Source organism: Chaetodon trifascialis, chromosome 10 (genome assembly GCF_039877785.1).
Source record: "Chaetodon trifascialis isolate fChaTrf1 chromosome 10, fChaTrf1.hap1, whole genome shotgun sequence".
Taxonomy (NCBI): Eukaryota; Metazoa; Chordata; class Actinopteri; order Chaetodontiformes; family Chaetodontidae; genus Chaetodon; species Chaetodon trifascialis.
This window is the reverse complement of record NC_092065.1, coordinates 4465752-4480029: the sequence shown is the minus strand read 5'-3', so window position 1 is coordinate 4480029 and position 14278 is coordinate 4465752. Positions and strand designations below refer to the sequence as shown.

At 41.1% G+C, this 14278-nt stretch overlaps 1 protein-coding gene across 1 annotated transcript; it reads left to right on the top strand.

Annotated features, from left to right (window-relative positions):
- Positions 1–654: 654 nt before the first annotated feature.
- Positions 655–13482, top strand: scamp2 (secretory carrier membrane protein 2). The gene is made up of 9 exons (XM_070972909.1): positions 655–805; positions 5130–5207; positions 5553–5639; positions 6903–7014; positions 8029–8157; positions 8369–8528; positions 8776–8877; positions 10695–10812; positions 11445–13482. Exons 1-9 carry the CDS (start codon positions 749–751, stop codon positions 11592–11594), a joined length of 993 nt encoding a protein of 330 aa, XP_070829010.1. The 5' UTR covers positions 655–748; the 3' UTR covers positions 11595–13482.
- Positions 13483–14278: the final 796 nt, after the last annotated feature.

Sequence of the window (14278 nt, the reverse complement as noted above, 5' to 3'; positions counted from 1 at the left end):
GCCTGCATATTGATTGATGTTTTTTGTTTTCTGTATTGTTTGTGATATGTTCAAGAAAGAGAAGGGGAAAAAGTTCTTTAAACTCTTTGCTGGAATATTAGAAATCGAGATAAAAATGCTGTAACTAAATGCAGAACCAAAAACAACACAGTTCCTATAATGCAATTCAGTAATATGTTTCATATATGTTTCATAAGACCTTCCCTCCTGTTAAATACCATCATCTTTCAAACTCTGTGCACCCAGACCAACTTAGAACACGTGTTGTCTGTCAAATATTTAAAGACTTAAGGGTAAGACTCAGGTTAGGCCTGATGACATCATCAGGGTTGTTTTCTCCCACTGGGACCGAGTAGTACTTTCCAGGATGTGTAAACTCACCTATATGTGTAAAATAGGTGGAGTACACCTTTAATCAAAATGTACAAAAAAACATATTTTGGATTTTGTTTTTCAAATAAACATTCACTTTAACCGTCACTTGTGATTTTTTTTTAAGAATAAATTAACATTTTACTCTTAATATCTTCACTAACGTTGTATTATTGAACTGAAGTCCACAGGTGGCGCGTCGTGAGCGTCGTATGTGCATCATCTGACGTACACGTCACTGTCCAGCTGGTTCAGTGCGCCTGCGCCGTAAACTTCATTCGAGGAAGTGGAAGCAGAGGCAACTCAAACGACAGAGAGGAGTTTGTTGTTTATTCCCCGTGTCAGAGAGGACAAAAGAGCACGTAACCTTTTCAAAATGTCGGATTTTGAGAGCAACCCGTTCGCGGATCCTGCCAGCGACAACCCTTTCAACGTAAGTGTGTCCTTTTAAAGTTTGTTAAGGAGCTGTTACGGCTCAGCCGAGCCTGGCTGCTGGCATATCATTCGTTAAAAGGTAGCCAGCACGCCAGGAAACTTGTTGGGTGGATGTCGGGGAGGGTTCTACTTCTGCTCTCTTGAAACTGTTTGACTAAGACAGCGTGATTGGCAGTCCTTCGACCAATCAGCGGGCCTCGTGTGAAAAGAGGGCGGGGTATCCTGCGAGATTAGTTGCAGGAAGTTAAATTGTAGCTATCTAGGAATGTATGTCAAACCTTTTTTAGCCACTTTACAAATGTTACCATTCGATTTGGGAGGAATTTGTGTCATTGTGCGGATTTTCAAAAATGGTTAGTCTGAAGTTTTGAGTCCTGTAACATCACCTGTATTAGCCAAAAACACTCAATTTCAGGCTATCTGCCGCACCTCCATTGGTGCTGCTTGTTTGCTAAGTGAAAAGAACTTCAAAAGGCTATAAAAAGTTATGTAATGTCATTGTCTATGTCTCCTAAAAATGTATTGTATCCAGGTAACTTTTCTGTGAACACAGCTGGCCAGCTGTGTTGTGACTTCCATCTTAAAGTGGTTAACCTGCAGATGAAAGTGTTTTTTACATAGATGCAAAATGTTGAATGACGTAAAAGTAGACTTACTGATTTTATTATTTTGACAATTACAGGAAACCAAATGATCCTTGGGAGATTTTGTTATCCTCACATTTCACAAGGATTCCAGACTTTCCAGATTTGAGACCAGTTGCATGCAATTTTGTATAGTTTACTTTGTGCAGATTGTGAAGGGGCTCTCCAGTGATGGAATATTGCACCTTAATGAAGTTTGGTGATTTGCAAAAAAAAAACATGAAAGAAGAATGGTTGACATAGAGGCAGTGATGGACAAGATATCCTGACATTTTTTTCGATAAGTCAAAACTCCAATAATGCTGGATCCTACATTTCTCATTACATATGTTGTCATTGCGTTAGACCTTCCCTGCCTGGTGAGTTCCCACTTATTGAAACAATATTTGAATAATTAACCTTCTTCTTCTTCTTCTTCTTCTTCTTCTTCTTCGTCTTGTTGATCTTTTTCTTCTTCTTCTTTGGACACACCTGCAGGTTTATTATTCTTCTTGTTTTCTTTGAAGTCTGTCTGGACTTCCAGCTCACTTCCTGTGTAGCTTTTTGGATGTATGTTCTTTGTAGCTGTGAAGACAATAGACTGTTTTTCCCAATTACCTCACTACTTCCTCTCTATTGCTGTGCTTTGATAAGAGTGTTAGAAGCATGACATTTTGGTCACAAGGATCTTCCTCAGATATATGGAAAGGGGTTTAGATGCAACATAAAAGGTGAACTGAATCTTATCACTGAGCAACATCGGGTGCCCTGATTACGGTGTCTTTGAACACTGCGCCATATGTGATCTAATCTACCTTACAGCACCACGTCAGGCCTGTATGCTACAATATTTCCTGTTTGTATCTGTTATATCTCTACTTGCTGTAGATCTTTCAAATGCAGGGTTGCATTTGAAATGTAGATTAATTCAGTTTGTGGCAGAGACACAAACTGTTTGCATGATGAAACAAGAGGGTCATGGCTCAAAGGCAACTGGGCTCCACATACAGTATAACACATCAAAATGTCAAATCTGTGAAAACTGCTTTAGGATTTCAGTGACATCACATGAACCGGGCACTTTTACAGAAGTTAGGAGTCATTTTTTATTGTATCAGGTGCACAAGGACTGTGACGTCAGTGGAGACCACTGTTTGTTTGCTGGGTATGGAAGCGGCTGTATGAAGAACCAGCTGCTGGAATATGTTGTCTGTGCTGTAGTGAAGCAGTTCAAGTGGATATATTCACACAAGCCTGCAGTCTGCAGTGACAATAAATATTTAATATGTTGCAAACTTTTCAAGGAATTTCAGGAGGGAAAACAAACGGGAAATGTAAATGCACAGATGCATCCTTTGTGACTGACCTGCTTTTTTTCTCACCTACAATGTGCTTTAATCTAACAAGTGTTTGCTCTGTAAGGCTGTAACATGCAATATGAAGAGGGACTTAAGTCTTTTTTAGCTGCAATATCCGACTACAGTTATGAAATGGGATCAGCAGCCACACCTAGGCAATCACAGCAAGTCTTGTTTCCCAGTGTCGAGACTTAAAGCTCAGAATATAAAGCTGGATTTATCCCAACTGTATTTTTTACACTTTTTAGTTAGCAGTAGTACAATTTTCAGACTTGACCAGTATAGAACTTCACATAAATATCAACGGAGGGATTCTTATGTTTGCGTCTCCACGCCCCTGTGCTCTCTTTTTTGAAGATGGCGTCGTCTTGTTTTGGCCTGTCCCAGCTTAGGCTTTATTTCAGACGGGGCTTAGTGGCTGCTGTCATCAATTTGGTTTGTTTTTTTGGCTTCTTCATTGCTGTCTGTGCTGTGTAATCAAAAGGCACAAGCAGTCTGTCCGCTGTGACTCAGATGCAGGTCAGACAGATCCTTTGCCTGCTGTTACTGTGGTATGAGGTAAACACATTTTACATAATATGCTGTTTTGAATATCTCCATCACAAGAGAGATGAGAGGTTTTTCTCTCTTAAGAGATCCTTCTTAAAAGATGTCCTCATCATTTAAAACATACACGAAGACACTGACAGTATTATCTCATATTGGCAGATAACAAACAGTGTAAAAGCATATGATTAGTTGTATTTCGAGCTGATGAACTGTTCACTGAGCCACTTCACAACCCATGCCAAAAAGTGCTAATGAGTGAAACTGCTCAGACATCCCTCTGTTTCCTGCTGGGAATGTGTCCAGGTGTGTCCTGAGCAGATAAGCCAGAGTGAGTCAGGCTGCACCTTCAGTCACATGGCCAGTGAGTGACGTGATGGGTTATCATGTGAGGTTCTTCATCTTTCTTCACACCAGAGAAGAAGACATTGACACAGATTATAGAAGCAGATCTGACAGTTGTTAGTGAGGTTCAGCTTCATCAAGATTTTTGGTTTATTGTATCTCACAGAAGTTCTGCAGCTAATTATTACATTTGAGGGGCTGGAAGCAGCAAATGTTTGGAATTTTTACATCAAAATGACTAAAACAATGAATCTATTATCAAAATGTTGATCCATTCATTGATTAATCTTCGCAGCTCTAAGATGGGCACTGTAGTGCACTTCGCTGTGACATTTCTTCATTATCACAGGAGGTTTATTTCATCAGGGACTCTGAAACCTTCTCTGAGGACCTGACACTCGCTGCTACTCAGTCATCATCAGAGGCTACTGAGTCACTACCACAACATATAAAGGCATTTTTTACAGGGTGCAGATCTACAGATTGTACTGATATCTTGTTAACAAAACGGCATTGTTACATTGTTGATTAATATTTCAATTACTTTCTCAACCAATGATTCATTGTTAGTCTGTTTAGTCAGATAGAATCAGTCTTGATCGATTAATCGACTGATCATTGCAGCTGTGATTATTAGCAACTAATTTAGCGCATTCATTTCCAAATCAATCCAGTTCCAAACAGCTTTTTCTACTGGAAAACGGAGTTAAGAGTCCAGTTTGAGCTCACAGGTGTCCTTTCATTCAGTCCAGGAGTGTCTTGGAAAATTCATGGAATTCATCAAGGAAATCTGCTTTTAACAGACTTTGCAGACTGGCCTCTCATATCAGTTAGAGACAGTTAAACTATCCATGAGGTCTTTGATCATACAGAAACCACTGGAGTCCATTAATGTTTACTAGTGGTCCGCGTCTGGTCCTGTTAAGAAGTGACTTCTTCTCAGGTAATGATTCATCAGGACCTGCAGAGGTTATTGCAACAATTGCTGGATGTTATTGTTCTTTTTTATGACTTGGTCGGAGCGTTGTACTACATTTCATAGTCTGGGTGGACTTTTTTCTAGCGTTTGTCTTCAGTGTCTCAGGAAATGAAAAGACGAGTCCTTCTGAACACAAGATAAGCAGCAGTAAATATTTTTTTAGGTGTTTTTCAGAGGTCAAATATCGAGACTTAAGGTTAGAGAACCTACATGTCTTGTTATACAGTTACTCCTCTTAAATACAAAGAAATGAAACACTGATCTGTCGATAACCCCTCAGCAAACCTGCCTGGAGCTGTGTCCAAGCCCCTTTTGTATTTGTGTCTTTGGACAGTTTAATGGAAGCCAATCAACTCAAATTGGATCCAGAATGTGTTTGCTGAAGTCTCAGTTGATCTGGTTTCTGTAGATGTATTCGTGGTGAATAACTGAGCAGCTGATCATGATGTGTTGTGTTGTGTTGTGTTGCAGGACCCTTCAGTCACACAGGTGACCAACTCCAACACAGAATCAACGGCCCAGTACAACCCTTTCCCTGCTCATCCCACAGTAAGACATCTGAAGGCCTTCTCATCCCTGTCCTCTTGTTTTTCCTCTCCATCTTTAACTCAGCCTTTTCTTCCTCTCTTTGTCCTCATCTTCCTTCAGCATGTGTTAATCTCCTCTTACTCGTCTCTTCTTGCCTTCTCTCTTCTCACTCTTTTTCCTCTTATTGTAAGTTTTTGTTTTGTTCTCCTCTTCCTCGTTAATCTTGTTCTTCCAATCTACTGACTTCCACTGACTCTTCCTAACTTTCATTTCCTTTTGCTTCATCACTTTCCTGTTTGTCTTATCTCATCCTTGTACTTTTTTCTCCTCAGTCATGTAATTTGTTCTCTTACAATAACTTTCCAGGACGGCTTAGCGACTCATACCACTCCAGCCTCCCCCTCCCCCTACCAGCCTGCTGTGTTACAGCCGTCTACAGAGCCCAGTCCACAGGTGAGTCAGCCAGACTGAATCTCTGTCTGTCTGCCAAACCCTCCACTTGCTGCAGGAGGAGAGATTGAGTTGAAGTCGACTGAGGGATAGTGCATGTCATAAATATTTCATTGCAGCTCTGCTACTGTTGGTACAGCTGTATGATTCAGTTTTCCACGAAGTAAAGCCACGACATAAAAAGACAGAACATGATGAACCCATAAGAATGCATAGTGAACATAAAGAGGTGTGCACGGGGTGGCAAAATGAATAGAAAACCGAAAGAAGGCTAAATATATAAATAGAATTTGGAAAAAAAAAAACTAATTAATGTTCACATCAAAAGAAATGTCCAAGCCGGGCAGAAGTGTCAGTGAAGGTATCTTGAATTTGAGGCTCTGTGAATCTGTGTTCCAGCACTAAACCGTCCACTGATGAGTCTAATGGGGGGACTACAATCAGAGACCTAAAAATCAACGTCAGATGTGACGTCTGAGCTGCCATTAAAGCAGCTGTTATCAGAGTTAAAGGCTGATGCTTCTGGGTGCCTGTTGTTAAAACAAACACACTGATGATGCATAGTTTTAGGGACGAGCGCCAACATCTAAAAGGCATAATGTACAAACCACATCCTGTTTTTAAGAAACAATGCACGGTGACGCTGTTCGGTTCAAGGCACAACTGCACAACAGCATGTGATATACAGTCTACAGTCAGTCTGAAAGTGAGTTCACCAACAGTTGTAGCTGTCAGAGCTACAGTAAATGGACGTTTCTAAAGAGTTAACCAGCCGGTCTGCTTCGTCTCCTCGGTTAGTGAGAGTTACCTGAGGATATGTGGTGACTACACAAACATCTGCTCAGTTTACACAATATTATAATGAGCTTCCTTGTTCCACATGCAATCTCATGAATATTCATGAATTGCACTGCAGCTCACCTGTGCCCTTTGTTTTTCTGCCAAGTCAGACATCAGCTGTGATGATCAGAAATGTGTATTCTAGCTGACATGCAGTACTGTGGCCTTGTAGAAATACATGTGAAAAGATGGTTTTTGACACCTTCATTCAGCTTCTTTAACAGTTTACAGTTGCTCCTACCTTAGATGTTACATGTAAAACATAATGTAAACTGATGCGTGTTCAGCATCGTGTCCTTGCACCGTGTCGTATCCGTACCATTTGTATGTAGAGCTGCTGATGCTCCTGCACCAGTGTCTCCAAGATGAATTCCTGTACGTTCAGTGTGTTTGTTGAGTAAAGTGTTTCTGACTCTCCTCTTACAGGCGACCGCTGCTGCAGCTCAGGCCAATCTGCTGAGGCAGCAGGAGGAGCTGGAGAGGAAGGCTGCCGAGCTGGACCGCAGAGAGAAGGAGCTACAGAGCAGAGGCCCATCAGGTCATTAAAGACAAAACCTCTCGTCTCTGCAGTACGAACAGAGGCAGCACTCCTCACTGAGACAGGAAAACAATATGCAGTGTGTGCGTTATGTACCAGAGAGAGGACTAAAAACACAGGCTGTGGAAAATGCTCCGAAAGCCCCATTCTCAGCTCTACAGGGGATTATTTATAAAAATCATGTTAAATAATCAGAATAAAAACCAAAACATGCTGTTTGCCGCTCACAGAGTGAATGTTGACCTGCACTGAAAAGCTCAGGCCTCTGTGTGTGTTTACCTCGAGATTGTGCTGAATCAATTAGCCAGTTAAAAACACATTTTATTGATCAACACAGAATTACAAAGCTGTGGTCATACCTAAAGTTATTTATCGAGTAAAAACACCAAACATTTGCTTTTCAAATCCAAAGATTGTCTTTCTTTTCTTTCATGTCTTTGTTCAGTTAACCTGTGTTTTTCTTGTGAAGGACATTCGTCATTATGTTTGACCTTTGAAGAAACAGAATGATTCTTCGAAAAGAATCTGATCTTAATGTTATGTTCAGATGTGTGTGTGCTTCTCTGGATTGGTACAGTCTACACTGAAGATAAATCAGCTGTGTGAGCAGCACTTTATGTTAGTCCAGAGCCAACACAGTTTAGTTATATACATGCATTTGTACACATACTGTACATGAACACATTAGATATTTAACAGCTGTAAACTGTGTTTACGCTGCAGTGTGGGAAATCTGCCAGCAGCGTTCGTCTGCTTGCTTTCTTTCAATATAACATTTCAGATTTTCAGTGTGTGAATAATGAGCAGATGTGCTGAAGTGCTGTATTGATTCCCACTCACCTGAAGAGTGTTTGATTATGCAATGTCCTCTGAGGGGAAACTGCTTTTCTTTCATTTTAAGTCTTTGTTGTAAAAACATCATCAGATAACCACACACTCCCTGCTGTCGAGCTATAAGTTTGTCCACCGTGCCATCCTTTCTAACAGGGCAGATGCTGTCTCTTGTCTTGACAGGTAAAGAGAACAACTGGCCTCCGCTTCCCAAGAGCTTCCCCATCAAACCGTGTTTCTATCAGGACTTCTCAGAGGAAATCCCCCCAGAGTACCAGAGAGTGTGCAAGATGATGTACTACCTCTGGATGTGTAAGTTCACTGAAGTGATGCATTCAGGCTGACATGTAAGCAGGAATAATTGTGTTCATAAGTGCTTTGTAAAGATTACCATCATCAGTATTGACAGTAGTTGTTGTCAGTGTGTTTCTGTTCGTTACATATATGAAGATGAAGATGATGATGATGATATTATATCAGTATTATTTCCATTGACTCTCGTCTGTCTCCACGGCTCCATCAGTCAACTGTGTGACTCTGTTCCTCAACCTGCTGGCGTGTTTGGCTTACTTCACCACTGACGCGGCCTATGGCGTGGATTTTGGCCTCTCTATCCTCTGGCTCATCCTCTTCACTCCCTGCTCCTTCCTCTGCTGGTACCGGCCCGTCTACAAGGCCTTCAAGTGAGTCTCGCTCCACAAATGATGCCGTGCTACTGAGAATCTGCATGTGTGGCCTTTGCATCACTGCAGTCCATCAAATACAATACATTCTTTATGCCATGTTACAAGTGAACTGACAGGTGAAACTAACCTCAGCAGTGGGTTAATGTCCTAAAAGCAGATGTTATATATAATTTAACAATCCTTTGCGAACAATTTCCCAAAGTGTGTCACATTGTGAGTGATGCGCATGTTTTCTCATTTGTAGGACTGACAGCTCCTTCAGCTTCTTCTTCTTCTTCTTCGTGTTTTTCTTCCAAGTGGTGATCTTCATCATCCAGTCTGTTGGCATCCCCAAGTGGGGGAACAGGTGAGGCACACTTCACACGACGAGTGTTTGTGAAATGGCTCAATGGTTTGGATTGTGTCCTCAGGAAGGTGCTCAGAAATGACTGAAAGTTAAAAAATGTCCAAATCCAAATGGTCCATTAATGTGTCTTGCACAGACCCTACTGTGAATAAAAAACACTTAGGATAAAACATGAAAATTACAGATGGATTCATTCACATCCAAATGAATTTAACAGTAGCTCCTCTGAACATGTTGATAACAGATTACTGATAGTCTTCTGTTTACATGTGGTTCCTTGCCTTTGTCCAATCAGCTGGCCTGCGAGCTGCTGTCCTCCCTCTTGTCTCTTTTGTCTCATGTTCTTTCATCTCTTCTGACAGACTTTTCATCCTTCAGCCTCTCGCCTGCTGCCTCTCTGTCTGCTGATAACTCTGTAAGTTTCTGCTGCTTCCTGTCTCTGCTACGCTCCGACAGCACTTCTAATACTGTGATTATCGCTATTTTTCAGACAGCTGATTTGTAGATGCTGTAACTTTCAGAGACTGAGCCTAAACTTTACCTGAATGACAATGAGGAAACTCCCGTCACACTGCACACATTGTGTTCTTCCTCAGAGGTCAGCTTCAGCTCTGTTTGTGCTAATTAGCACTGCACTCTGCCTTTAAAAATGGCTTCAAGTATTAACACCCAGCAGGTAAGGTAACTTACTTTGACTGATAGGTAGACAACATTCAGACCTTAATTGGGCAGAAGTTACCGAATTAGATCCATTGGTTCTTTCACAACTGTTAACACCCCATTAAAATGAAAACATAAATGAGTGCAGACACAGACTATGTGCAGTGCTTGAAAACATTTCTATTCAAGTACCTTAAACTGTGTGACGTTCGCTCTGTTGAGTCAAACAAAGCTGCTCTTCTTATGGATTCTGGGGCCGTCGTGGTGTAATACTACGATTTGAGGAAAGTTCAGTGATTACTGTGGCCTCAGATGTTGGTACTGACATCCTTTTTACAGACAGTGGAACAAGCTGAGAACGTGACAACATTTCTGAGGGTTCATTTTAAAGCAGAAGGCGACAGAACACTTTGTCTGAAAACTCACTTTTTCTGACTCATTGATCGCTCCTTAATTTTCGCTTCTTTGCTTTTTACTCAGTTGCTTTTTCATTTTATGCACTCCTCCATAAGAGAGTTTTAAAATTGTTTAAGGAAGCAGGTAAAGCCTCTTCTAAGATGTTTATCATATCAAATAAAGCCACTTATTCAAATATGACTTGAAAATTGAGTTCTTTCTTTCTGATATTACTTATTTTGGTGGCTTAGATATCTTGGAAAACCCAGAACAGACAATAAAATAGATAAATAAGCCTTTATGAAATAGTTACGTGTGGGCAGACGAATGCTTAAAGAGTACTCCGTATGGTATGTCCTATAGGTCTGTTTGTGTTTCCACATTAAAAACAGGTCAGTTTTCATGGATTTGGTGCAAACACACCTGACAGGGTCCTTAAAAGATCTTAACAGCTGTCCTGATGTCTGTCCGCCTGGCTCCTTCCACATCTCCTGCCTCATTACTCTGTGTACTCCATCACATCGGTTTCTTGATGCCGGTTATTTTACTTTCCCCAAAAAGTCTCTTCTATGCAAATTCAGGAGGCAGACTCTGTAGATATTTTCAAATTGTGTCTTCAAACTCTTCCTTTTCTCCATGATCTGGACTCTCTTGGCTTCACTGGTCGGGTAAACATTTAACTGACGTTTCTGTATGTACAAATGTTTCATTTGTGATGTTCACAAGATCAGCTGAGATTTAATGATGCTTGTTGACTGCAGCGGTTGGATCTCTGCCTTCACCATCATCGGCACAAACAAGGCGGTGGGAGCCATCATGATCATAGTGGCCATCCTGTTCACCATCTGTGCTGTGCTGTCTGTTATCCTGCTCAAGATGGTGAGACTGTCTTCACGTTTCCTCATATTTTCTGTTTCTACTTTGATTCATGTGTGCTTTTACTCATGAAAGGGAATTAACGTGCAAGTTTGGAATTGACCCCGCTTTTCTGGTTTGAGAACAACATATTTCTAATCACGTGTTGATGAGTTAAATCCTGACCCTTTATTTCTGAACAGTCACCAAAACTGACAACCAAACACTTTGAATAGCAACACCAGCAGATTAAGTAGAACCAGTTAATCTAGAACAGATTAGACTAAAGTAAAAGTATTTTCTCAGGTCCGCTTCCAACTTGTTTAAAACAAGCAGCAAGGTCACGTTTTCTGTGATCACCATAATTTAGCAAGTTAGCGTGCTAACATTTGCTCCTTAGCACTAAACAGCTTTAGGTGGTGAAAATGTCAGTTTTGCAGGCATTTGTCATAAACCAAAGTAAATAGCAAACTGAAGTTTTGACCCGTGTCAGGCAAAGTCACATCCCTCCAGTAGTTGTTGAGACATTTCAGTCTGGACCAAAGTGATTGACCATTCAGCTAGCATGCTACATATGTGTAGCATGGCTAAAAATGTGAGCATAGCAATGAGTTGGTTGGATGCTCAACATTTGCTCGCCGTCTCTTTCTCTTCAGGTCCACAGCATGTACCGCCGGACCGGGGCCAGTTTCCAGAAGGCCCAGCAGGAATTCTCACAGGGCATCTTCACCAATAAAACCTTCCAATCGGCTGCTGCCAGTGCGGCATCCTCCGCTGCCCAGGGGACCTTCCAGGCAAACAACTAACGGTAGACGGAGCTAAGCTAAGCTCCATTTAACAGGTCAGGGTCTACATGTTATCACGTCTAGATTATTAAGTAAAACAAAGCAAAGGTGTTGTGACTCTGGAAACAGCTCCTGCCTTTTGGAGCCAGCAGCTGCAAATGATGATCTAACCTGATTATGTATAGACCTTGAGCTAGGTGAAGCTACATTATTAGCCTCCCTCCTTTCAACCCCACTGCCAATGCACATGTAAGTCCCCTTATTAACTTTACACACTCAGCACGTCTCCTGCAGAGTGACTTCATCCGGCTCTGTATGGGTGTGAAAAGCAGTCCGGGGAGGAAGTCAAAAATCAAGTGCGTTCTGGGGTGGAAAGCATGAATGAAGTTGACTGATCGCTATCTCGGTGTGTCCTGGCTTTGTATATTTTGTGTACGCTTTTTTGCCAATGCTCCTCAGTGTAATGTGTGTGTGTGTGTGTGTGTGTGTGCGTGTGCGTGTGCGTGCGTGCGTGCGTGCGTGCGCACCGGCGTGCTGATGGTGGACCCTGATCCTGTAATATAAAAGAGATGAAGTGTTTCTGGTTGTCATTGATTGGCACTTTTCCTCTGTCTCAAAAGCATTTCCTCTGTGTTGCTGAACCTCTTTCGGCAAACCGTCTCGTTTGTATGCTGCAAAAGAAAGGAAGAAAAGTAACTGTAATAAATCATGTCGGTAATTCTAATCTGTCCGGCCTTGGGTTTTTAGATGTTACTGTTACTGTAGCTGTTGGCTAAAATCTGCGGTCAATTATTCAATGAGGACAGCTGATCACTTTCACACTGTAATACTGTAAAACTGTGTCGTCATTTTTTAAAATCTGTGCCTTTGACTTTTCTCTCGAACCAAAATGTTGCCAAGATCTTCCTCAATCACCACTGTGGTATCAGCAGATTTGTAGAAATACTGTATATTTTGCTATTACACGATGGTTTCTAAGATCATATCCACAAAGGAAGAATAGTGTTTTTGCTTCGGTCAAGTTCAAGCAAATTTCATTTCTGCTTCAATGTAGAATACAGAAGCAGCTTCAGCTTCATGTGTGATCACGTCTTTGCTCAAGAGTTGTTTCTATTGAAACCAAAGCAATACTGACTAAAAAACTGAATATTTTGGTGATATGATCAATGTATTTACTCAAATCAGACTGCCCCCAGTTCATGCAGTCTGCCTGAACGGGCTGAGCCTGTTCTATTCATTTCACTACTAACAGTAAATGCAATGTTTTTCATGAAGTGTGTTTTCAGCCAGTGTGAATCTTTAGGAATCATCAGAAACGCGTCCGAGATTTCAAGATGTTCTCATGAGGTGTGGCAGTAGAAGCAGGACCTAAGTAATCCAGATTTCCCCAAAGTGTGTCTGGTTTCTAATCTGCACTCGAGCTGTGTAAACTTGCCATAACACACCTGAATTACAAAGAGAACCAGTGTCTGAACACCACCAGGATGCAGTTAAGGCGTTGCATCTTCACTGTTTCTCACAGACGGTTTCACCTCTCGAAGGAATTCTCAAAGTCTTCCTCACACCTCTCTAAGACTACCACCAAGTTCTAAATTATTTGTGTACTGATGTATATTTTCTATGTGATTTCTTTTGTTAAAAACATGCATATGTGTGTTTATTTGATGTGCTGTTTCAAAAACTTTGGCTTGGGCATAATGTGTCAGCATTTCTAAAGGACAATTGCAAACAGTTTGTGCGGTGCTCTTGCAGCAGGCATCGGTCTAATTTAAGGTTTGATCTTAGATCCATTGTATGATACAAGATTTCTATTCATTCTCACATCTGTATGCATTGTTTGGGGCAAACCGAATTCAGTGCCTTTTTTATTTCAACATTGAACATATCTAATAAATTGCTTTGCTTTTCATTTAAAGCTGTCAGTTTTTTTTCTTATAAAAACAATCCTTATAGTTTCTGATAGTGTGAAAGATTTATAAAAAAAAATCAATGTCTAAATTCTTAACATGCTGTAAATGTCCTTTTAATTTAAGGTTGATGAACTTCACCATTATTTTGCTCTTACAAACATTCAGACTGTAAATTGAATCAGGAGAACTGATCGCAGTTACTTGAATGTGATGTACTGCAGAGGTCGTTTTTACTGCTGAATCACATCATGAAACTCACCTAAAACTTTGGAAGCTGCAGTTTCACAAGGGGGCGCTGTTTGGTCATTATCAGACCAGGATGCCAACCTGCAGGAGCTAGAGCAATGGTTCCCAATGTGGGGGACGGGGCCCAAAACAATGGAACAAGATAAATCTGAAGGGACACAAGATGAGAAAGCAGAGGAAAGAAATGTGCAGGACTTTTTCACTCCTCTAATCTTTACTCTTTTTGTGTGAATGACTGCATGATGTCATCTCTGCAGAGCCCTAAATGTATTAAATGAAACAGACATTCTTTAACTAAAACAGTGCATCAGTGACCATGAGCCACGGGTGGACACAGCTGTTTTAAAGAGCTGCAAGCCAAAAAAAGGTGGGCTTGCTAACGTTGACTCCCACATGCAGACAATAAACCTTTTAGATGTGTTTAACTTGTCTTGCCTGTAGGTGGCACTGTTTGGGCTGGAGCTGCAGAAGCACAGTGCTTTCACATCAGTTGCTTCTGTTAGATTCTGTTTTGCTGATGTGTTGCTTTGATTAGCCAGAGCATTTAAA

Bases quoted from the DNA above. Each gene is read 5' to 3' on its own strand.
- scamp2 (XM_070972909.1), top strand. From the start codon at position 749: ATGTCGGATTTTGAGAGCAACCCGTTCGCGGATCCTGCCAGCGACAAC. The intron at 5,640-6,902 runs GTGAGTCAGCCA...CTCCTCTTACAG, and splicing joins CTACAGAGCCCAGTCCACAG to GCGACCGCTGCTGCAGCTCA. The intron at 7,015-8,028 runs GTCATTAAAGAC...TTGTCTTGACAG, and splicing joins ACAGAGCAGAGGCCCATCAG to GTAAAGAGAACAACTGGCCT.